A 23,398-nucleotide genomic window follows, 5' to 3' on the forward strand; every position below is an offset into this window, starting at 1 on the left:
CATGTGTCCCACATGTCCCTACATGAACCTTAAATCCATCCTGAATCCACCCTTTCAGTGGGATGAAGATTATCCTGATTTTTAGTAGCCTAACCTATCCTAATCTCTACCTTAGAATTTTGAAATACCCACAACAAACATTTGGTCTAGATTCAAGGTAGGATTGGATTACAAAATCCTTATCACAATTTTTAGGATCAGGATCACAGTTTCTCATTTTGAAATGCCCAATTTTGAGATTTAAGGTCCTGGGTTCGGATCCCCGTCGGCCGGGGCCTCTCTGTGTGGAGTTTGCATGTTCTCCCCGTGTTTGCGTGGGTTTCCTTCAGGTCCTCCACAGTCCAAAGACAAGCAGGTTAGGCTGATTTGACAGTCTAAATTGCCCGTGGGTATGAGTGTGTGAGTGAATGGTGTGTGTGCCCTGCGATAGACTGGCGACCTGTCCAGGGTGTATTCCTGCCTTTCGCCCAATGTATGCTGGGATAGGCTCCAGCCCCCCTGCGACCCTGTTCAGGATAAGCAGGTTAGGATAATGAATGAATGAATGAAATACTGGGCCCTGGTGACTCCAATGTCAATCAGCTGCTGGTTACAAAACACCTCAAGACTCTGAATTGAGCTCCAGATGTAGACACCGCTGCTGTTGTCTCTCAATGGCAATGTCACTGGCAGACCTGTTTACACATTCATATCCCTCATAAGCAGAATTTATAACCATCAGTGACTCCCATTAGACATATTTTTTTCCAAAGTCAATCCAAATAGGTTGTTACAGTTTCATGTCACCTAATCAACAGTTGGCTGCAGCCAGCATGCCTCATAGGATCTCCATTGCCAAGTAGACTCATAACATTCCAGAACATTCCAACACACAAGCCGCTAAGTCACTTGCGCGTGATTTTGAAAGAAACATGGGCCATTGATTTGGAATCTGTCGACAACTTCAGCTATTAAAATATAGGGAGGGGATGCCAGTTCCACACAGGGCATAAAATCATAACCAACCAGTGTTATTGTACAAGAAATGTCATTTTTATCATACAAAAATAAATATTAGTATTCTGTGATTAAGAAGGAGTTTCCCTTAAGATTTTGCAATTGCCTGAAATACTGTAGATGTTTTGGTTTTGTAAAGTAGTTCATAGGTGGCCTGTAGCGTAGTGGTTAAGGTACATGACTGACCCGCAAGGTCGGTGGTTTGATCCCCGGTGTAGCCACAATAAGATCCACACAGCCGTTAGCCCCTTTGCTCCAGGGGTGGATTGTCTCCTGCTTAGTCTAATCAACTGGATAAGAGTGTCCGCCAAATGCTATTAATGTAATGTAATAGGTTTGCGGTTTCGTATGTCTGGACCTGTGCAATCCAAAGGCCCCAAATCTAGGTGCATAGTTGTTAAGAGGGCACCCAGGAGCATTTTAGAATCAGTGGCAATCCATTTGACATGCCATTTAGTAGTGCCATTCCTCCACTAATATGTCACAGGAAGATAACTGACCATGTGGACTGGTAGCAGTGGTATCTTAAACACAATCCAGATTCCAGAGACATCTCAGCCATTATCCTCCATACACAATAGACCTAGTATCATTTTAAACTGAGAATGCTTAAATGGTATGTATGTTTATCTTTGTGTGTGTGGAGGGGAGGTTGGGGGGTGGTTATTGGCCTCATCCTGTGGTATTGCTATATACAACTATATATTACTGTTGGCAAAATGGGTTGACTTTTCTGGTTTGTTTTCTAGTACGAGATTTTGAGTAGCTGCTTGTGGATTAGTAATTGAATATGGGGATGCCCTGGAATCTAAATCTGTACAGTATCCCTCCCCATGCTTCCTAATATAAACCTCTATGTCTGTTAATAATTTCAGTGTACTTAGTGTAACATCTGGTATTAAACTCCATTGAAGTTCTCCAAATATGGCAAGCTGTGACAGAACCACAATGATGGGAGCAATTCTTTAAAGCCTGGTCACAGTCAATAGACTATATCAGACTTTGCGTGTGCTTTGTCCCTGTCCTTTGTGTCTCAGTCTTGGTTGAACTTTTGGGTGCACATCGGTCATAATTCCATCACCCGCACACGTGCACATACATGTGATTCATGTTAGAATTCAGTTCCTTTCATCTCGGTTATCTTCTCTCGGCTATATATCTTTTCCTTCCGATTCCTTCTTTCTCTGTAGGAGAAGAGGAGCCAGGTGACAGCCCAGCCAATCAGCAAGCCAGCCACCCCAAGTGCTGGGGCTACCCACACTGGCATGGGCTCAGAGCACAGAGGTGTATGGGCTGTAGTGGTGGTGATGGGGGTAGCCGTCATGCTTGGGGTAGTGGCCAGAGAGATAGATGAAGTAGTGGGTGGTAGAGAGGTAGGGGCAGTAGTGGGGATGATGGGAAGGCTGTTGATCCTGGTGAAGATGAAGGGTTTGTCCTGAAAGATAGAAAAACCCAACAGGCCAGATGTGGCAGGACATTAGAGCACATTACCTAGGACCTGAGGGTCAAAGGAGGAAATCTTAAAACACAGATGTCATTCTTGGACAAAGTACTTACTATAAGGCACCAATAATAATCTATGTATTGATGTTGATGATATTGATTCTTTCCTGATAATGTACATATGTAAACAACATTTTACTAAATAAAACTATAAACTCCAGTGTATAGGAAATAAACAGAAAAAGGGGAAATAAACAGAAAAAACTATCAATGTGGAATAAGGAACACAGTTCTGAAATTACTGAAAAAACTATGCAAAAAGCTGAAAGGGTTTCCATTCTATGTGTGCAATGTTCAATATTTTTTACATTCTCTCACCTCAGTTGGACATTGGATCTTGTTGCGGTCATGGGTAAAGTTGTTGTAAGCCTGCTTCCCGCCCACCGGCTGCAACTAAACCACATCAACAATTGTCATTTGACACACAAACATTAACATCATCTTCAGGCAACACTAGTGGTGCACACTACCTCTAAAAAGTGATTTCCTTCTACAGAATAGAGAGAATCCACCATCCCCTGTGTCTTCCTCAATTCTGTTCCCTCTCAATCCCTGTCCCAGCCCAGCCCTTTTCCCCACCCTCTGTTTTTTGCTCGATGCTTCCTTTATTGCCTTCTTCCCCAAGCTCACCATGTTGTTCCAGAGAGCGATGGCCATCTCTGAATGTGCTCTCTCACTGAAGTGGAAACAGTCAGCAGAAAAATAGCTCCGGTCAGGCGTCCCATCCTAACAAACCAAAAATGAGTAATTGTAGGCATGCAAGAATGCGTGTGGCCATGTGCACATACAGGTATATATAAGTTATATACAGTGCCCTTCATAATGTTTTGGAGAAAGACCCATAATTTATTTGTTTGTCTCTGTACTCCACAATTTGACATTTGTAATAATAAAATCACATCTGCTTAAAGTGCACATTGTCAGATTTTAATAAAGGGAATTTTTATACATTTTGGTTTCACCATGTAAAAATTACAGCAAACATAGTCCCCCAATTTCAGGGAACCATAATGTTTTGGACACAGCAATGTTATGTAAATGAATGTATTTAAGATTAATATTTTGTTGCATATCCTTTGCATGCCATGACTTCCTGAGGTCTGTGTAGGATCATCAGAGTCAGGATATCTTATTTTGAGGCTGTCCTACAAGCAATACTAATATACTTTGCAAGAATGGATCCTTATGAGAATTGGAGGGTAGGACTAGATTCAGCTGTAAATTACACTTATACAGTCTGGAACACTTGTCGGCTAAATGGCTTCAAGTCATGCTGCTTCCAGATACGCGGTAAATACAAAAATAATTGCTTCTCCTGAAAACAATGGCCTTTATTAAAATCTGCCAATGTGTACTTGAGTACAGGGCCAAATAAATAAATGATGCTTCTTTGTCCCAAACATTATGGAGGGCACTGCAGTTATATAGTATGTGTATGCAGGTGAGAATGTTTGGCAGGGTTCAGGAACAGGCCAAACTCACCGCTGTTAAAGGGATGATGGAATTTTGGAAGAAGGGCTGGATGACCACAGTGAAGTCTTTGCGCTTGTCGTAGCGGCCAGTAGAGACCAGGTACTCTGTTTCTGCCTAATCAGCGAGAGGGTAAAAGAGAGAATTTGCAATGGCTTTCATAGGACAAACCTGGGTTACAATACAAGGGAGGAACGATATGTCCACGTTGTATACAGGATGGGACGCTTTTGTTCACATGCCAGTAGAGTAGTGTCAGACACAGTCTGTAATTTCAGGTAACACAGGTCTTGTCTGGTCAGTTGCAGAGGTGGTCTACCCCCCCCCCCCAAACACACTTACCTGGTACTCACGGTTGATCCTCTTCATCTCGCTTAGCTCGGGGGAGTTCTCGTCAGGCAAAAGGATACATGGACACATGTACCTGTAGACCGCACAGAGACAATGACCCTTTCAGGCTGAGAAGACATGCAGAAGGCTACAGACACACCAACACTTGGTACATGCAGTGAGGTGACCGTACAAGCACACAGATACAGGGACAGACAGGCAGGCCCTGCTGTAAAATCCAACTATGACCAGCTTGAAATGACCAGCTTTTCAAAACATAGCTTAAGTTGGTCAAACAATATTGAGTATGGAGCTGGTCTAAACCAGTCAACCAAATACCAGCTGTTTACTAAAACCTAGCATTAGCTGTTTTTATCAGCAGAGGGCAAAGTGAGAGACATACAGAGAGAGACAGACAAGCTTGGAAACAGGCAGACATACAAGGAGATGGAAGAGAGATGAGAAGACAGACCCCTGGAGCACGAAGCATCCCACTGTATCTTCCTTGATTCTTCTCACTCCCTCAATCTGCAGAACCTCCAGGACATTAACCAGCACCCGTGGTACCTTAACACAGAGAGAGAACATAAACCACAGCCTCTCGCACACATACACATGCGCCCGCACGCACACACACACACACACAGTTGCTGTGGCTCACCTCCTTGTACAGCAGGTCCAAACTCTGCATCAGGTGATGACTGTAGTTCTTAGGGGTCAGGTTGTCCTGTGCAGACACGGTACAGACAAATATGTACACACCTACAGAAATGACACCGTCCCAGTCCAAAAGCCAAATAACCCCAAGACCAAGACTTTAATCTGTCTGCCTGTATGTCTGCATGTGCGTGTGTGTGTGTATGCATGTGTGTGTATGTGTATGTTGCCCATTTATGTATGCCTCAGCGCTACTTTCTGCAACTCACCTGATTAACACAGAATTCACATAGATCACTGACCCCGACGAATAATGTCACCACCTTCCAATCCTTTTCAAAGTCTACCTTCTGTACATGAGATAGACATATACAGACATGAATACACATATGAATTTATATAGTAATGTGGATATGCTGCTATATTATATACAGTGCATCTGGAAAGTATTCACAGCGCTTCACTTTTCCCACATTTTCTTATGTTACAGCCTTATTCCAAAATGGAATAAATTCATTTTTTTCCTCTAAATTCTACACACAACAGCCCATAATGACAACATGAAAGAAGTTTTTTTGAAATTTTTGTTTCCACTGATCAACCTTGAGATGTTTCTACAGCTTAATTGGAGTCCACCTGTGGTAAATTCAGTTGATTGGACATGATTTGGAAAGGCACACACCTGTCTATATAAGGTCCCACAGTTGACAGTGCATGTCGGAGCACAAACCAAGCATGAAGTCAAAGGAATTGTCTGTAGACCTCCGAGACAGGATTGTCTCGAGGAACAAATCTGGGGAAGGGTACAGAAAAATTTCTGCTGCTTTGAAGGTCCCAATGAGCACAGTGGCCTCCATCATCCGTAAATGGATGTAGTTCAGAACCACCAGGACTCTTCCTAGAGCTGGCCGGCTGTCTAAACTGAGCAATCGGGGGAGAAGGGCCTTAGTCAGGGAGGTGACCAAGAACCCGATGGTCACTCTGTCAGAGCTCCAGCGTTCCTCTGTGGAGAGAGGAGAACCTTCCAGAAGGACAACCATCTCTGCAGCAATCCACCAATCAGGCCTGTATGGTAGAGTGGCCAGACGGAAGCCACTCCTTAGTAAAAGGCACATGGCAGCCCGCCTGGAGTTTCCCAAAAGGCACCTGAAGGACTCTCAGACCATGAGAAACAAAATTATCTGGTCTGATGAGACAAAGATTGAGCTCTTTGGCATGAATGCCAGGCGTCATGTTTGGAGGAAACCAGGCACCGCTCATCACCTGGCCAATACCATCCCTACAGTGAAGCATGGTGGTGACAGCATCATGCTCTGGGGATGTTTTTCAGCGGCAGGAACTGGGAGACTAGTCAGGATTGAGGGAAAGATGAATGCAGCAATGTACAGAGACATCCTGGATGAAAACCTGCTCCAGAGCGCTCTTGACCTCAGACTGGGGCGACGGTTCATCTTTCATCAGGACAACGACCCTAAGCACACAGCCAAGATATCAAAGGAGTGGCTTCAGGACAACTCTGTGAATGTCCTTGAGTGGCCCAGCCAGAGCCCAGACTTGAATCCGATTGAACATCTCTGGAGAGATCTGAAAATGGCTGTGCACCGACGCTCCCCATCCAACCTGATGGAGCTTGAGAGGTGCTGCAAAGAGGAATGGGCAAAACTGCCCAAAGATAGGTGTGCCAAGATTGTGGCATCATATTCAAAAAGACTTGAGGCTGTAATTGCTGCCAAAGGTGCATCAACAAAGTATTGAGCAAAGGCTGTGAATACTTATGTACATGTGATTTCTTAGTATTTTATTTTTAATAAATTAGCAAAAATTTCAATTTATTCCATTTTGGAATAAGGCTGTAACATAACAAAATGTGGGAAAAGTGAAGCGCTGTGAATACTTTCCGGATGCACTGTATATAAAACAGATTTCAAAACAAGCACTCAATCATCGTTTAGGTTCAATAGGACCATAAAGTCGAATTGAATTGAGGCACACCTTGTCTTTCTTCATGGCCTTGATCAGATTTTCTACCTGGACTGGGATGTCTCTGGAAGAGAGGGAGAGTGGGAGTGAATCCACTGGGAGAAAGAGGGATGTGGGAGAAAGTGAGGGAGAAAGTGAGGTTTTGGTAAAAATGCGGAAAGAACAACCTGTGAACAAACTTTGTGAGAGTTTGCGTGAGAGCACAGAGAGCAACAGACAGACTGGGAAAGGTGCAATAAGAGAGGCAGTAAATAAATTCATGAAGGATATAGATATAGAGGAACACACATAGACAGACTTGCAGACTGAGCAAACAGCCCAATATTCAGGTACACTCACGAGACTTTGGCTCCAGGTGTTGCCATGTTGAAGCCTTTCTGCCATGACCCCTGACCAATGGAGAAGCCACGCAGAGAGGGGTTGAACATTCTCAGTATGTCTGTGCAAATGGGAGAGAAAGGGTAAACAAATGGACGCAGTACTTTACACACATTTTAGAGACTGATGCACACAGTTTTATTAGAAAGGATATAGTTTTGACTCGATGTTGTTCTACAGAGCTGTACAGGTATGTGCTTACTAAGGGTTGTCAAGGGTAGCTGTAACTACATGCTACATAGTGTCATTGATATGTGATATTGTTATGGATATGAAAAATGTGGAAGAAGGTCAATAAAAGAGACAGAAAATGTGAAAAGGGAGAGTAAATGAGAGAAGGAAAGAAAAGGGGAATATAAACAAGAAGTAGACAGGAAAGGCTTACAAGTTTCCCCAAGGTTTGCAAATTTGTAGAGCAAGAATTTTTGCATCCATGTACTGTAGCACAAGCAATTCATGGCAAGTCTTTGGAACTAATCTGCAGGACATCAGCACTTATGGATGCACGCAACCGCAGGGTAGAAATAAATCAATTATGCAACAGGGCAGCCATCTTATATCCAATTAGGTGGCTAACCACTGTTAAAAGGAAACCAGCAATGACTAAACAAACTAATTCAAATTTAACTAGCTAACAAGTAATCACTTTACATTACATGACATTAATGGCATTTGGCAGATGCTCTTATCTAGAGCGACGTTCAGTTGATTAGACTACAGGAGACAATCCTCCCCTGGAGGATTAAGGGTTGGGGGCCTTGGGGGGCCTTGCTCAAGGGCCCAACGGCTGTGCTAAATAAGTAAAAAAAAGAGTGAAAGGTTTGGCTGAATGACAAGGAAGTCAGATAGAAATTATGATCAATAATAAAAACATATGAAATGGGTGGCCGCTGTGCTGGATTGAACCGTATTCCTCTGGGACATTTTGTTCCGGAACAGAAGAGGCTGAAAAGCGGGGAGTGGGACACTCACTGGGCAGGGTGGTGACATTCTCCAGGGTCCCGTCACCTCCAATGCTACAGAAACAAACACGCAGAAGGGGGTTTGTGACACGCGGACACGCGCTCACACATTACACACACTCGCATAAGCTTTCGTGTTAGAAATGATTGCCGCGTATGAAACCTCTCTGACCTCCACGACACCCCTTTGTACTCTTTCTCCAGCTGCAAGATGTTCTTCGCCTTTGCAGCCACCCCTGCCTGAATACAGAGGACATTCATCAGATACAGGGACCCACGCATGCATAAACACGTATATAATGTACTGTACAAAAGCCGCACAGGACTATCAGATATGATGACAATGAAAAACAAAGGCTGGCTGCAAAGAGTAGTGCATAGATATGATTTTTTTATCTGTTGTACTTATCACAAATAACAAAACTGTTACCTGAAGACTTTCACCTTGACTCATTCCAACATTAACATACATACTGTATATAGAGGCAGAACCTATATTAGATGGATGTTGCAGCATAGCATCACTCTCTCTCTCTCTCTCCCTCTCTCTCTCAAATGTTCTCTCTGACACACACACGCACACACACACACTCACAGTTGTAGAGTCTCCTAGTGCTGCCACGACCTTGATATCCGCCGGTCGTAACCTGTGAACTGAATAAGAGACCGCAGTCAGCCCCCTCCCTCACTGTAGCCATAACTCACACACATGTCTACATTACCCCTGATGTACGACACCACACTTTAACACACCACGCACGACTCCACTCTGCCACCAGTGCCAAAACAGCCCACAACCACATGTTTCAAATACAAAATAGACTAATTGAGCAATTATGACAAAGAACCTTTCTTCCCTCTCCCACTTTCTCTCCTACTCTCTGGCCCTTGGTTCAGATTAATCTCTCTGTGATTTACCTGAGGTGGGGGCAGGATTCGATGGTGCACGGTCCACACAGGTGAAGTCACTTCCCCAGTTCTGGGAAAGGTGAAAGACAGAGGGACAAACAGACCAACATTGTCACAAAAGGATGAAGGAAGTCAGCTACTTTTTATTACTGCCTTCATCTCCATATTCTTCATTATCAACCTAATTTTCACTGGTAACACTTTACAATAATGCTAGATGAATTGGCATTTGCTATTGCAGTTGTTAACTGACTACTGACTACTAAGTTAATCTGTACAGGTGTGTTCATGTATTTGTACATCCTGAACAACTACATTAGTCAATGCTGATTCACATTTGAATAAAAAATGTATTTGTTCATGTTTAACTAATTAAGCGTTTATCCTATGGTTTGCTAAAGTATAAATACTCATGTAACTAATGCATTGGTCAGTAGTTGAAGTAAATTTCACGCTGAATTTTTACATCATGTACATCATTAACAAATTAGCTAATGCCAATTCATGTTGTAAAGTGGGATCTTTTCACCATTGACATTGATGTGCATAGTAATCACGGTAGTTTAACCAGTTTGGAACAAAATAAATCATAGATTATTCCTTAGAATTCAAGTACATTATGAGCAGGGGGGTCAAACCGAACAGAATTATTGTGAGGTAGAAAGAACCAGTGAAAAGCATATTATTCTTAGCTGTTTTAATTCAGCTTGGTGAGTATGCCTTAGCATGCCTTAACCATAATAACACTGTTACTGAACAGCTTACTTTAGCAAATTCTCCTTACCGTGATTGGTGGAGGGGTGGGGGCAGGGCCCTGATATGTGTAGTTGCTGTTCTGATAGGTCCTCAGGAAGGGGGAAGTCTGTGAAGAGTTAGGAGACACCCATACAGTAAGTATAATTCGGCCTTTTTGGAGTCGTGCTGTAGTCGAGGTTTGTTAAACAAAGGCCTAACATGCTTTTCGGCTGTATACTTCAATGCCTCATGTTTGGTTTTGTATCTGAAATTAAACAAAAAGAGCTGTCGCTAACTGTCTTGTGGTTAATGAGTAGCGGGAATGTCTTCAGCTCAAAGTCTGTACTAAAACATGATGTTTCATGATTAGTTCACACTTCACCTGGGCCCATTGGCTGAATCCCACTGTTAGTAAAGAAACTGGCCTAAAGGGTTTACCTTGGAAGGACATTTGAGGGGGGGGATTGAGTTGAAGTCTTGTGTGTAGGTCTTACTACCCAGGGGCTCCAGCTGTCAAACACACAAAGACAGCGACAAACATCAAGTATGGAAGTTATGTGTGCCCTCTATCACCCCATTTCATTGACTACTTTCATTTATATAACATTGCTGTGTCCCAAACATTCTGGTACCCTGAAATGTAAAGACTATGTATAAACCTTTATTAAAATCTGACAATGTGCACTTTAACCACATGCATTTTTTTCTATTACAGATTTGTGGGGTACAGAGTCAAATAAATAAATCCTGAGTCTTTGTCCTGAATATTATGGAGGGCACTGTATGTGGTCCAAAATAAGAGTGTGTTTGTATGAGACCCACCATATTGTTCCACAGGGCACGTGCCATCAAGGAATGGGACTTCTGACTGAGGTGGAAGCAGTCTGGAGTGAAGTACGAACGGTCAGGGCGGCCATCCTGTGAGAGAGAGAGAGAGAGAGAGAGAGAGAGAGAGCCATTGTCACATTATTTTATGGACATGAGACACATTGTAGAGCAGCCCATGGTTAGCTGCATCAGGTGTGCTTGAGATGGAGCTCATTAAATACCTGGATCTGGCATGATGAAACTAAAGAGAAGTTTGGGGAGCATTGTTCTAAAGTATACAACGCTATGTCAATATGTGGTAAAACATCAGCCATTTTGAGAGGTGCTTTGCTCTGCCTTAAAAAGTCCACAAGATCCTGATTACACACACACGCATTGCTGCACAAAGGAATGACACAGTTTGCGTTATACAAACTGCGCGGTGTGGCTAAGGGCAAGAAGGATGTGTAAACTTTCATTTTCTCGGAAGTCAAACTGAGTCAGAACGTATTCTATAAGTGAGAAGAAGAAGAAGACGGATGGTGCATCTTACCTCCAGCAGGGGGATCACCACGTCTCTGAAGAACGGCTGCAGAACCACTGTGAAATTGGAGTGTGTGTCATAGCAACCTGATTCTACAAGCTCCCACAATCCTCTCTGAGAGGGACAGACAAAGAGAGAGAGCATCTTTACCCATATACAGCATATGCAATACATTATCATAATACAGCAAGAACTGAATTTTGATAGCAATGTGTCTGTACAATATTGTACTGAAGATTCATGTTGAAAACACTGCATGAATGGTTATAATACAGCAGAACTGGTATTATAATACTTGAGAATTCCAGTGGATTAGGTCAGCTTCTTTGCCATGACCCCATGCCACTGATTGACCAGATATTTTCCTCCTGAGGTTGATGTGGTATTTAAAGCAACCGTTTTCACTGGAATAGCAATGGAAGTTAACTCTCTTTTTTATGGTGTCTCTCTGATTGGCTTAGTTGCTGTTATACCCAGGGGAGACCTGACCTACCTGATAGGCTCGGTTAAGGTCATCCAAGGTCTGGAGCTGCTTGGAGCCTTCTTTAGGGGGGAGGACACAGTTGCACAGAACACTGGTGGAAAGAAGGCATAAAATGGAGGGATAAATATGAAGCATGAGAATCAATAGTGGGGTTGCTGGGTGGCTCAGCCTGTTAAGGCACTGGTCCTTTTTGTGACTGACAGCCCAGTAGGGCTATGCATGATTGGCACTAGCATCATCCAAGAAGGGACTGAGGGCCGGCCTGTAGCGTAGTGGTTAAGGTAAAGGACTGGGACACGCAAGGTCGGTGGTTCTAATCCCGGTGTAGCCACAATAAGATCCGCACAGCCGTTGGGTCCTTGAGCAAGGCCCTTAACCCTGCATTGCTCCAGGGGAGGATTGTCTCCTGCTTAGTCTAATCAACTGTACGTCGCTCTGGATAAGAGCGTCTGCCAAATGCCATTAATGTAATGTAATGGAGGGTTTCATCTGGCCAGTATGGTGATGGCTCTTGGTGCACTAGCGACCTCTACTGGTCAATAGACTTGTGGTTTAGCTTGACACAAATAGTCTTCTGGCGTCTCGTGTCAGTGCAAGCCAAACTTGTTTGCTCACGGTGTGGAAAAGAAATGGCAGTGACATCACATTCTTTGGAGTAGAGAACAAGCTTGCCCACGCTCTCCTGAATCGACTACTACTGCAACTAGCATTGCCGCACAAACTAGCATTGCAGCACAAAGATTAGCCATTTCTCCTTTTTTCTTCCAATCAATTTCTTTCTTTCTTTGATTGTTCCAAAAGCATTAAAAATAAAATAAAACAACAGCAGGGCCTTGTGAAATTTTCTGGCATGCTTGTTCTGGTAATTAATGATCAGTAACAAGCATCCAAACAGCAAGCAGTGCCAGGGAATCATATTAATATTTCAGTGAGCTCCCAAAATGTTTCAGCCACATTGAGCATTTATTATTTATGCATTTAGCAGACTCCGTTAAATAACTGACTGTTGAACACTACCTGAGCGTGCTGTAGCAGGATGCTTACAGAACTACTCCCTCAATATTAACCTTTCTACCAACAGCCCTGTTAACAAGTGCAATGCCCTATGTAATACTACACACTGCAGTGGTCTAATGTATAATATCAGACTGGTCTCAGTGCCTCATCCATAATGAAGAAGACACTTACTTCACAAGCCAGGTCGGGCACTTCAGACTGCGATCTTGGTGCAGTTTCCGTAACGGAACAATGTGCAGGGTTTCGACAAGATTAACCAGGGTACGGGGCACCTGAGAAAAGGACAGAGGGAAGGGTTGAGCACTACCTGGGGCTCAGCACAGTGAGAACCAAATCTAAGCCGGCCTGTCACAGGCTAAGGGACAAAATAATTGCTTTGCTTGATGCACCAGTGACATCTAGTGGGAAGACATCGTTACTACATCCCTTACGACTAACACGCAGAACGAATGCAGAAAGAGTACAATCTACGAAACGACGTTCCCTAGAGCTCCTCCTTGCAACATCGCACTGCAGATAATGTGATGTGCGTGTTGACCTTTTCCACTTCTGTATCTGGTGTGTCAGTAACCTCGACTGAGTATTAGAAGGACATAAATGATTACCTGTATAATACACCGTTGTGAATTCTTGAAAAAAAAAAAAAACAGTGAGAGGAAGAGAAAGAGGATGAGCTTTCAATATTCGTACTTCGTTATGGAAGATGTCCAGAGCTTGTTGGATGTGGTAGACAAAATTTTCTGCGGAGTAAAACACCTGTAGGAAAAGGAAATACGGAGGAATGAAGGCAGCTGTTTAAAAAATCCCCACTAAAGCCCAATCCCCCTCAGCTCCACCTATAAATACCTGCTACTTTATGATAGAATTATACTTTGTCTGACCTGCATTTGCATTTGTTCCGGAGACCTTCAGCATGCACTCATTGTACATTGCTTGGAATAAAAGTGTCTGCCAAATTAATGTAATATAATGTAATGTAATGAAGTGCAATCTAATGTAAAGTAGTTTAATGTAATGCTTCAGCCTGTTGTTAGCTTTAATACTCACTGTGTTTTTGCAGTGGCTACATAGGTCGTTTCCCCCTATGAACAGGGTGATCACCTTCCAGTCATTCTCAAAATCGATGCGCTGCATGGGGGAGAAGGTTAAGTTAAACGTGGCTGCTTGCAAGAAGGCATAGGCTCGTGTGAGTGCTCTCATGCATCGATGGACAGGTGCGTGTTTATATATTTCTCACCGAGTCATTCTTCATAATTTCCACCAACCGGCGTGCTTGGCCAGGCAAGTCACTGAAAAGAAAGATTAAACATTTTTGCCACAAGATGAAAATATTGATTCTATATAGACAGACAGGTGAAGGCACAAAGAGATAAACACAGATGGATAAGGACACAGACAGATGGACACAATATGACAGAAGTAAATACATAGATACGGAAATGCAAAAAAACCCCCGATAAAAATAGGAAATAAAACAGGTAATAGATACAACAATAAATATAAACAGACTAACAGACAGATAGACAGACAGACAGAAAAACAGGAACAGGAAGAACGCCTGAAAAGTAATAAATACAAACAAAGAGAGAACCTAACAGTGAAAATCGGAAATCTTCTGACAGAAGAAGAGAGAGAAAGGGACAGAGAGAGAATTTGGGAGACTCACCTGCTGACTGCCCCTGCCACAGCCTGATTGAGGAAAGCTTTGATGGTGTCCTGCTTCCCAATCCCTTCCGAGTATCCGGTCAGATTGGAATTAAAGGAACGCAAGATGTCTGAAAGGAAATGAGTGTACCACACAAAGTTGCTAAAGTCTACGTTCATACATGTTACATATACATGGAGTATGAAGGTGTATCAATATTACATGTCTGCAAAGGCCATGCTGAGAGACTCACTAGGAAGGGTGGTGACAGTAGTGATATTCTCATCTCCACCAATACTGAAAGCCACAGGAAAGTCAGGTCAACCTCTAGGCCCATCTCACAACACACCACAACACACCAGACCTGGGTCAACTAGGCAATTGTTTTGGATTAAAATACGTTTCTGAGCTCGATTGATCTTGCTCGATGCAATTTAGCCAACCAAGAGGTGGAGTTTGAAGTATGTTATAGCTTCCAATATACCAGACAAGCGTAGTATTAAAATTAAAAACTACTACCCAGGTCTGCGTCACACATACAGCACATTGAATGAGAACTGCAGGTGTAGACAGTCTTGCCACAGTCTCATCGATGGAATAATAAGCAGGATGACCTCACCACCAGGACAGACCCCTGTACTGGCGAAGGACATCAAATATGTTGTTGGGAGAAGCACCGACTCCATTGGCAGCCTGCGTAAAGGGAAGACAGCAGGAGGACAAAATGTTAGACATAGATGGCAGGAAAAAGTTCCAAAGGGCTTTGAAAACACAAAGAGAGACAGACTTACCGTCAGAGAATCGCCTATGGCTGCCACCACTGTAACATCAGCAGGCCGGAGAGCATGAACTGATGGGGAGATAAAACTACATTACCCACAACCAATATTAAAATAATGGAAAAATAAAAGTAAAAGCACAAAAGTAAATTGGTGACAGCTCTATGTAAAGCCAACTATTCCCTGCCCCATTCCCTACACCTAGCAACAGCAGATTGAGTAGCAGATTGAGTAATGGAAAAATGCTTGATATAGGTGTAACCATTTTGCACTGAATCCATTGCATTCATATTTACATCTGTAAACTCTATCTTGGACAAAGATGGCTGCGACTGTAGAATACCATAGAGCTTTGTCCTCGTGTACTGACAGACTGAGGCCAATCTAATTATTCTTTACAGTATCCATGGTGTGAACGGGGAGGTCTTACCAGAGGTAGGAAGAGATGGGGAGGGGTTTCGGTCCTCACAGTTGATTTCACTACCCATGATCTACAAATGTAAATATATGTAAAAACACAGGGACAATTTGCAAAATTCTGCCGAAACCACATCTCAACCTCCCTAACTAGTAAAGCAGACAAAAACGGCAGGTATTCCTGAAAGTTTGACAAAACAAAACAAAAAATGTCACTGTATTTTCTCACATTACGCATCATTTATACCGAAACTTAATGGGAAATCTCACAGGGTCCAAGAGGTAGCCAGGCATAGCTTGGTCCTCTGTTTGAGATTCTGAGGGAGAGTTTCTCTCTGTCCGCAGGAAGGGGCGGTCCTGCGGAGAAGAAAGGGAGAATGAAGAAGGGTTGGAAGGGAAACGCAAGGTTGAAAAGGATGAACACAGTGATTGCAGCCAGGAAGGACTCTCACCTCATTTGGGCATAGAATGTTAGTGATGCTGTCATCATGCTCCGACTCACTCTGACCTCCTATTGGCTGAAGCTAGAGGATGAAGGTGATTGGTTAGACCGATGAGCATAACTTATTACTATATTACTTTCAACCACACAGTTTTTAATGCTCAGTTTGACAGGGCCTATCAGGTAGTTGATGAAATCCATCCCCAATAAATTCATTAGAAAGTTAACCCTTGTCTGAAGGGTTAAAAATGTTTAATGTTTAACCCCCTAAAGGATATTTTTTCAATTTGATGACAAAGTTTGTGATGAGTGACAGGTTGTTTCTTCATGCAAAATAGATTTTAAAATTTAAAATTCAATTAAGCTGCTTCATTTTAGGGGTTTGGTGAAGGCGGGTCATTTTTGACCCTTAGGACAAGGGGAGTATACAGAATTTCAAGACGACACAAGGGTAAAGTGTTCATATACAGTCTGACGCTTTCATTCTGGCCTGTTTTTTTGCTGTATATTAGTGTCAGAGACAGTGACAATGTGGGCATTTTTAATGCGGATTTGTCTCTCAGTAGGCATCAGTGATATCTTCATGTGACTCACCATGTTTTCCCACAGCTGTAATGCCAGTTTTGAAGTACTCTTTTCCTGTACACAAGATAGTACTGTATTCAGTCATTCCATGGGACAACTGGGCTGTCGCTATCTTATTGTGAAGGGCCTAGAGAGGCTTAAGTTATTGTCACTCACAAGAATGGAGGCATTGTCTGTGTGAAGGGCAGAGGCCTGCAGCACCACAGTGAAGTCATCCCGGTCGCTATACCATTGTTTCTCCGCTAGGTGGCGACCTATAGACTCCTAGACAGATTGTGAGAATATACACTCAGTGAGCACTTAATTAGGTATTTATTAGACATATCTTTTTGACTAATTGGTCTTGCTGCTGTAGCTTATCCACTTATAAGGTTTGATGGGTTGTGTATTCAGAGATGCTCTTCTGCATACCACTGTTGTAATGTGTGGTTATTTTTGCGTTACTGTCTCCTTCCTGTCAGTTTTGACCAGTCTGGCCCTTCTCCTCTGATCTCTCTCATTAACAAGGTGTTTTTTCCTGAAGAACTGCTGCTCACTCAGCATGTCTGCATGCTTTTATGCCATTATTTGCTGCCACATTATTGGCTAATTAAAAATTTGCATTAACAAGCTGGTGTACAGGTGTACTAATAAAGTGCTCCGTGAGTGTAGACAAATACAACAGACTCACCTATCCAGAGCAACCTGCATAGATTACATTATTTAAAACACAAGTCAATTTATAGAGCTGGATATTTTTATGAAAGCTGTCATTATTTTAAGATACAATCCATTTACAGTGGTGTGAAAAAGTGTTTGCCCCCTTCCTGATTTCTCATTTTTTTGCATGTTTGTCACACTTAAATGTTTCAGATCAAACAAATTTAAATATTAGTCAAAGACAACACAAGTAAACACAAAATGCAGTTTTTAAATGAAGGTTTTTATGATTAAGGGAGAAAATAAATCCAAACCTACATGGCCCTGTGTGAAAAAGTGATTGCCCCCTAAACCTAATAACTGGTTGGGCCACCCTTAGCAGCAACAACTGGAATCAAGCGCTTGTGATAACTTGCAATGAGTCTCTTACAGCGCTGTGGAGGAATTTTGGCCCACTCATCTTTGCAGAATTGTTGTAATTCAGCCACATTGGAGGGTTTTCGAGCATGAACCGCCTTTTTAAGGTCATGCCACAGCATCTCAATAGGATTCAGGTCAGGACTTTGACTAGGGCACTCCAGTCTTCATTTTGTTTTTCTTCAGCCATTCAGAGGTGGACTTGCTGGTGTGTTTTGGATCATTGTCCTGCTGCAGAACCCAAGTTCGTTTCAGCTTGAGGTCACGAACAGATGGCCGGACATTCTCCTTCAGGATTTTTTGGTAGACAGCAGAATTCATGGTTCCATTTATCACAGCAAGTCTTCCAGGTCCTGAAGCAGAAAAACAGCCCCAGAACATCACACTACCACCACCATATTTTACTGTTGGTATGATGTTCTTTTTCTGAAATACGGTGTTACTTTTACGCCAGATGTAATGGGACACACACCTTCCAAAAAGTTCAACTTTTGTCTCGTCAGACCACAGAGTATTTTCCCAAAAGTCTTGGGGATCATCAAGATATTTTCTGGCAAAATTGAGACGAGCCTTAATGTTCTTTTTGCTCAGCAGTGGTTTTCGTCTTGGAACTCTGCCATGCAGGCCATTTTTGCCCAGTCTCTTTCTTATGGTGGAGTCATGAACACTGACCTTAACTGAGGCAAGTGAGGCCTGCAGTTCTTTGGATGTTGTTGAGGGGTCTTTTGTGACCTCCTGGATGAGTCGTCGCTGCGCTCTTGGGGTAATTTTGGTCGGCTGGCCACTCCTGGGAAAGTTCACCACTGTTCCATGTTTTCGCCATTTGTGGATAATGGCTCTCACTGTGGTTCGCTGGAGTCCCAAAGCTTTAGAAATGGCTTTATAACCTTTTCCAGACTGATAGAAAGTAATTGAGATCTTTCTCATTTGTTCCTGAATTTCTTTAGATCTCGGCATGATGTCTAGCTTTTGAGGATCATTTGGTCTACTTCACTTTGTCAGGCAGGTCCTATTTAAATGATTTCTTGATTGAGAGCAGGTGTGGCAGTAATCAGGCCTGGGTGTGGCTAGAGAAAGTGAACTCAGGTTTGATAAACCACAGTTAAGTTATGTTTTAACAGGGGGGGCAATCACTTTTTCACACAGGGCCATGTAGGTTTGGATTTTTTTTCTCCTTAATAATAAAAACCTTCATTTAAAAACTGCATTTTGTGTTTACTTGTGTTGTCTTTGACTAATATTTAAATTTGTTTGATCTGAAACATTTAAGTGTGACAAACATGCAAAAAAATAAGAAATCAGGAAGGGGGCAAACACTTTTTCACACCACTGTACATGGCTGGGTATTTTACTTAAGTGATTCAAGTTGCTTTTCATCTTAAGTAAACTGAGGTTTGAAAACACAACATAGAGTTGTAAGCGTGGTTCACTAATATGAAAACACTGACAGTCTGAGGTTAGACACAGACACAGCTGTTGAGGTAGCATACCTGAAGGACTTGGCTGACAATGGCTTTCATAAGCTTGAGTTCGTCTGCACTGTGCGTGTCCTGGCACTGGCACCCTCTGTTAACACATGCACACCGTCAGCACATGTAAGCCCACACAGTACTGCTGATATCACCACATACAGTTGGGTTACAGAACACACTGCACACTACGATACAGAAACGCACATTTTACATTAATGTCAATGAATACAGTAAATCATGATTTTTATGATATGCGTGTATGAGAATGATTTAGTTGAAACAAAGAAGTGCGGTAACCTGTCTTTTTGAGGAAGTTTGACCTCAGACTGCCCTCCCCACACAACAACGCTGACCACGGTACGATGCAGCTGAGGACATAAACAAACAGACAAACGCCTAAAAATGGCTCTCAATGCTCACTATTAAATAGAACTGAATGTTATCTTGAGGGTGAATTGAAAATGAAAGAGATAGAAGCGGGATGAAGGATAAGCATGAATTAGAAAAATGGATAGATATGAAAGACAGGTAGAGGGATGAGCAACTACTCAATGTTGTCACACCCCTTGCATGGTGGGCAGTGTGCAGTACTGATAGCAGGGCAGGGATGCTTGATAATGCAGTGCAGAGGGGAGAGTCTCCCAGACAGCATCTGTGCTCTTGCCTGCAAACATCCCCACAAGTTAGCTTACCTCTCTATGCAGTGTCTCCAGAGTCATCTCCAACTGCTGCATAGCTGCTCCTACCATTGTGCTAGTCTGGAGAGGGGGTGTAGAAAGACAGGGAAAGGATTATGATGCTTATGATTATGATGATGATGATTATTTTTATTATCATCAGCATCATTATTATTATTATTATTATTATTATTATTATTATTATTATTAGTAGTAGTAGTAGTAGTAGTAGTAGTAGTAGTAGAATTGTACTGGAGTGGTGTTGTTGTTTTTGCACTACTATACACTTTGGCAATATTGACTATATTCCTGCCAATAAATCTTTTTTTGGAATTGGAGAGCGAGAGAGGGTGGAGTGGTGGGGTCTCACTCAGAACAAACTATCAGTGACTGCAGCTGTCTGCGATTGCTGACCTGTTCAGAACAGTAACAGTTGTCATCCACTGGGATGAACAGTAGAACCAGCTTCCAGTCCTCAACCTGACGGACATACAGACAGACAGTCAGACAGACAGAAACTGTGAGAATGGCACCCTGGATAAATCTGCACAAAAAGTACTGTATACAACAACAACAAAAATATACTTCTAGTCATAAGCTATATTTTCCAACATGCATAAAGTCGTGCACATTATTAATGATTGAATGGAATCAACCGAATTCTTACATTTTTCAAATAAAAAAATATTTCCCCAAAAAACAGGTTCCACAATCATTGACACCCCTGGTTTAATACTTCCTGCAAACACCTTTACTTAACCATTTCTATGTGGATTTTGGTGTATGCTTGGAGTTAATGTCCTTCTGGACAATCTACCAAAACCTGAAAACCAGGTCATTACATTGACATTACTAAATCAAAACATTGAAGCCTGAGAGTACATGCATTGAACTAAAAGTAAATTTCCCTGTATGTTTGAACAATAAATATAGATCATTATTCATTTAGTTTATTATAAGCAGCCTTTTTTCTCCATTTTTATTCAGGGTAGCAATAATTCCCACTGTAGTGTTGTTTGTAGTTCAGAAAGAGCAAGATATATCCCACATTCCAGGTATTATGCATTAGCGTAACACTGCACACCTTTGTACCCTGATAGCATAACCATGATATGCAAATTGACAGTTTTTCAACTTACAGTTAAGGGGAGGGGGTGGTTTTGCTGTTTGCTGTTTTACACCAAATACCATTTCAGTATGAAAACAACACAGTGCTTCTTCTGCATGTAAAGTTGTATCAGTATAATACAGACACACTCTTATTGTTATACTTAAGCCCTTTCTATGTGCTGTTAGGATACCAGTGTATGTAAATAGAAGGCACCAAGGATACAGAGAACTTTGTAATAGGATCTATGACCTTCTCAGGGAGGAAATGATTCAATGAGACATGAATTCAGAGAGTTCAGCAAACCTTATGAGTGGTAAAAGAGAGGACCAGCTCATCAGCCTCATCCAAAAGACTCCTGGAACACAGACAGATATCTACTTAGATACAGAGAGACAGAGACACTGAGACACTGAGACACAGAGACACACTGAGACCTACTGAGACAAAGATACACACTGAGACACATAGACACACTGAGACACATACTGGACATGCACTTAGAGACAGTGTCTTACCTTTGTTGTGTGTCGGTCTGGTCAGGTAACAGGCTGATCAAATTTGGGTTGACCATGGCTATCAGCTCTAAAATAAAATGAAAAGGAGTGCAGACATAAGTCTAGTACAGTACACCAGGTAGATAGGCCAAGTCTGTAAGTAAGGTCAGGAACTACTGCACCGAGACAAATACAATTTCAGAGGTCCTAGATTAAATACAAAATACATTATTAAAAAATACAACAACTTATTATAAGTACAGACCAACATTAACATTCAATCTCCCTATATGATTAAGCATAATAAATAAATAAATTTAAAACACTTTCAATCATACAACGTACAACAAATTATCTGTGCATTTCAGAACATGGTATTTGATTTCAGAAACTCCCGGTACGTTACAGCAACGGCGCCAAAATTGGTGGTGCTACCGGTGCTATAGCACCGCCTGGGAAAAAGTTAGTGGTGATATCATAGCCCAAAGCACCACCTAGAATTTTGTCCAAAAACACATATTCGGAAATCTAATAACCCTGGATGGCGTTAAAGTATTGATGTTTTTGCCTCCTCAGCATAGCTTTCAGTTTTATGGACCTCTGATCCCAATGTGTTGTGAGGATTGTTCCATAGCCTTTTATCATTCTCTTAGGAAATGTACATGGAAAAAAAACTGCTGGCTTTGAGACTGTCTGGAGATTGCCAAGTAGAGCCCAGCTGATATGGCCACTACAATATTGGGGTAATAAAGATATTGCAAATGGTAGAGCGGTGAACCTTTGTAGGGTGCTGAAAGCTGGTCTAGGGACCACTGCAAGGTACTAAGTGGTGGCCTGATGATCGTTGTAGAATACTGAACTGGCTGTCGGGGTATTTCTGGGTAAGGCGATCTGATCTAACGGCTGAAGTAAGGTGCTGAGAGTTGTGGGGAGTCCACCTGTAATTTTTTACTGTCTGAATCAATTTCTTGCTGAATCAGTTACTTCTTCCTTCTTCAGTTACTTCTTTGTGATCTTGGTGCACTTCCTTCTATTTCTACATTGGTTCCCCACACATAGAAAGGGCTTAAGTATCACAATATGAGAGTGTCCATGTTATACTGATGCAACTTCACATGGAGTGGAAGCATTGACATGGCGTTGCATGCATATAGTTGAAGTCGGAAGTTTACATACAACTCAGCCAAATCCATTTAAACTCATGTTTTAGGTCAGTTAGGATCGCAACTTTATTTTAAGTTGTTATCCTAATGTGATCAGAATAATAGTTGAGGGAATGATTGATTTCAGCTGTTATTTCTTTCCCAGTGGGTCAGAAGTTTAGATGCACTCCAGAAGCTTCTCACAATAAGTGGCTGGAATTTTGGCCTATTCCTCCTGACAGAACTGGTGTAACTGAGTCAGGTTCATAGGCCTCCTTGCTCGCAGACACTTTTTCAGTTCTGCCCACAAATCTTTGATTAGATTGAGGTCAAGACTTTGTGATGGCCACTTTAATACCTTGACTTCGTTGTCCTGAAGCCTTTTTGCCACAGCTTTGGAAGTATGCGTGGGTCAATGTCCATTTGTAATAGCCATTTGCTGGCTAATGTCTTGAGATGGTTCTTCAATATATTTACATAATTTTCCTTCCTCATGATGCCATCTATTTTATGAAGTGCACCAATCCCTCCTGCAGCAAAGCATCCCCACAACATGATGCTGCCACCCCCGTGCTTCACGGTTGGGATTTATTCGGCTTGCAAGCCTCATCCTTTTTCCTCCAAACATAATAATGGTCATTATGGCCAAAGAGTTCAATTTTTTTGTCTTAGGACCAGAGGACATTTCTCCAAAAAGTAAGATCTTTGTCCCCATGTGCAGTTGCAGACTGTATTTTGGAGTAGTGGCTTCGTCCTTGCTGAGCAGCCTTTCAGGTTATGTCGATTGCATCTTCACAAGGTCCTTT

General features: G+C 42.2%; 1 protein-coding gene across 1 annotated transcript; it reads right to left on the reverse strand.

The window, feature by feature from the left end:
• Window positions 1-1,130: 1,130 nt before the first annotated feature.
• Window positions 1,131-21,527, reverse strand: plb1 (phospholipase B1). Its single transcript, XM_061242619.1, has 37 exons — window positions 21,472-21,527; window positions 21,260-21,311; window positions 20,260-20,325; window positions 19,861-19,926; window positions 19,466-19,536; window positions 19,187-19,262; window positions 16,797-16,904; window positions 16,066-16,137; window positions 15,884-15,970; window positions 15,627-15,687; window positions 15,209-15,267; window positions 15,037-15,110; window positions 14,671-14,714; window positions 14,439-14,547; window positions 14,010-14,061; window positions 13,820-13,900; window positions 13,463-13,528; window positions 12,944-13,044; window positions 11,765-11,846; window positions 11,281-11,385; window positions 10,743-10,838; window positions 10,359-10,430; window positions 9,970-10,047; window positions 9,195-9,255; window positions 8,872-8,930; window positions 8,449-8,516; window positions 8,287-8,330; window positions 7,276-7,375; window positions 6,949-7,000; window positions 5,226-5,306; window positions 4,961-5,026; window positions 4,772-4,866; window positions 4,312-4,393; window positions 3,982-4,086; window positions 3,130-3,225; window positions 2,818-2,892; window positions 1,131-2,431 (listed from the first exon to the last, which is right to left on the reverse strand). The coding sequence occupies exons 1-37, from the start codon at window positions 21,525-21,527 to the stop codon at window positions 2,108-2,110; spliced, it is 3,042 nt and encodes a 1,013-aa protein (XP_061098603.1). The 3' UTR covers window positions 1,131-2,107.
• Between the last annotated feature and the right edge of the window lie 1,871 nt (window positions 21,528-23,398).

Source organism: Conger conger, chromosome 5 (assembly GCF_963514075.1).
Source record: "Conger conger chromosome 5, fConCon1.1, whole genome shotgun sequence".
Taxonomy (NCBI): Eukaryota; Metazoa; Chordata; class Actinopteri; order Anguilliformes; family Congridae; genus Conger; species Conger conger.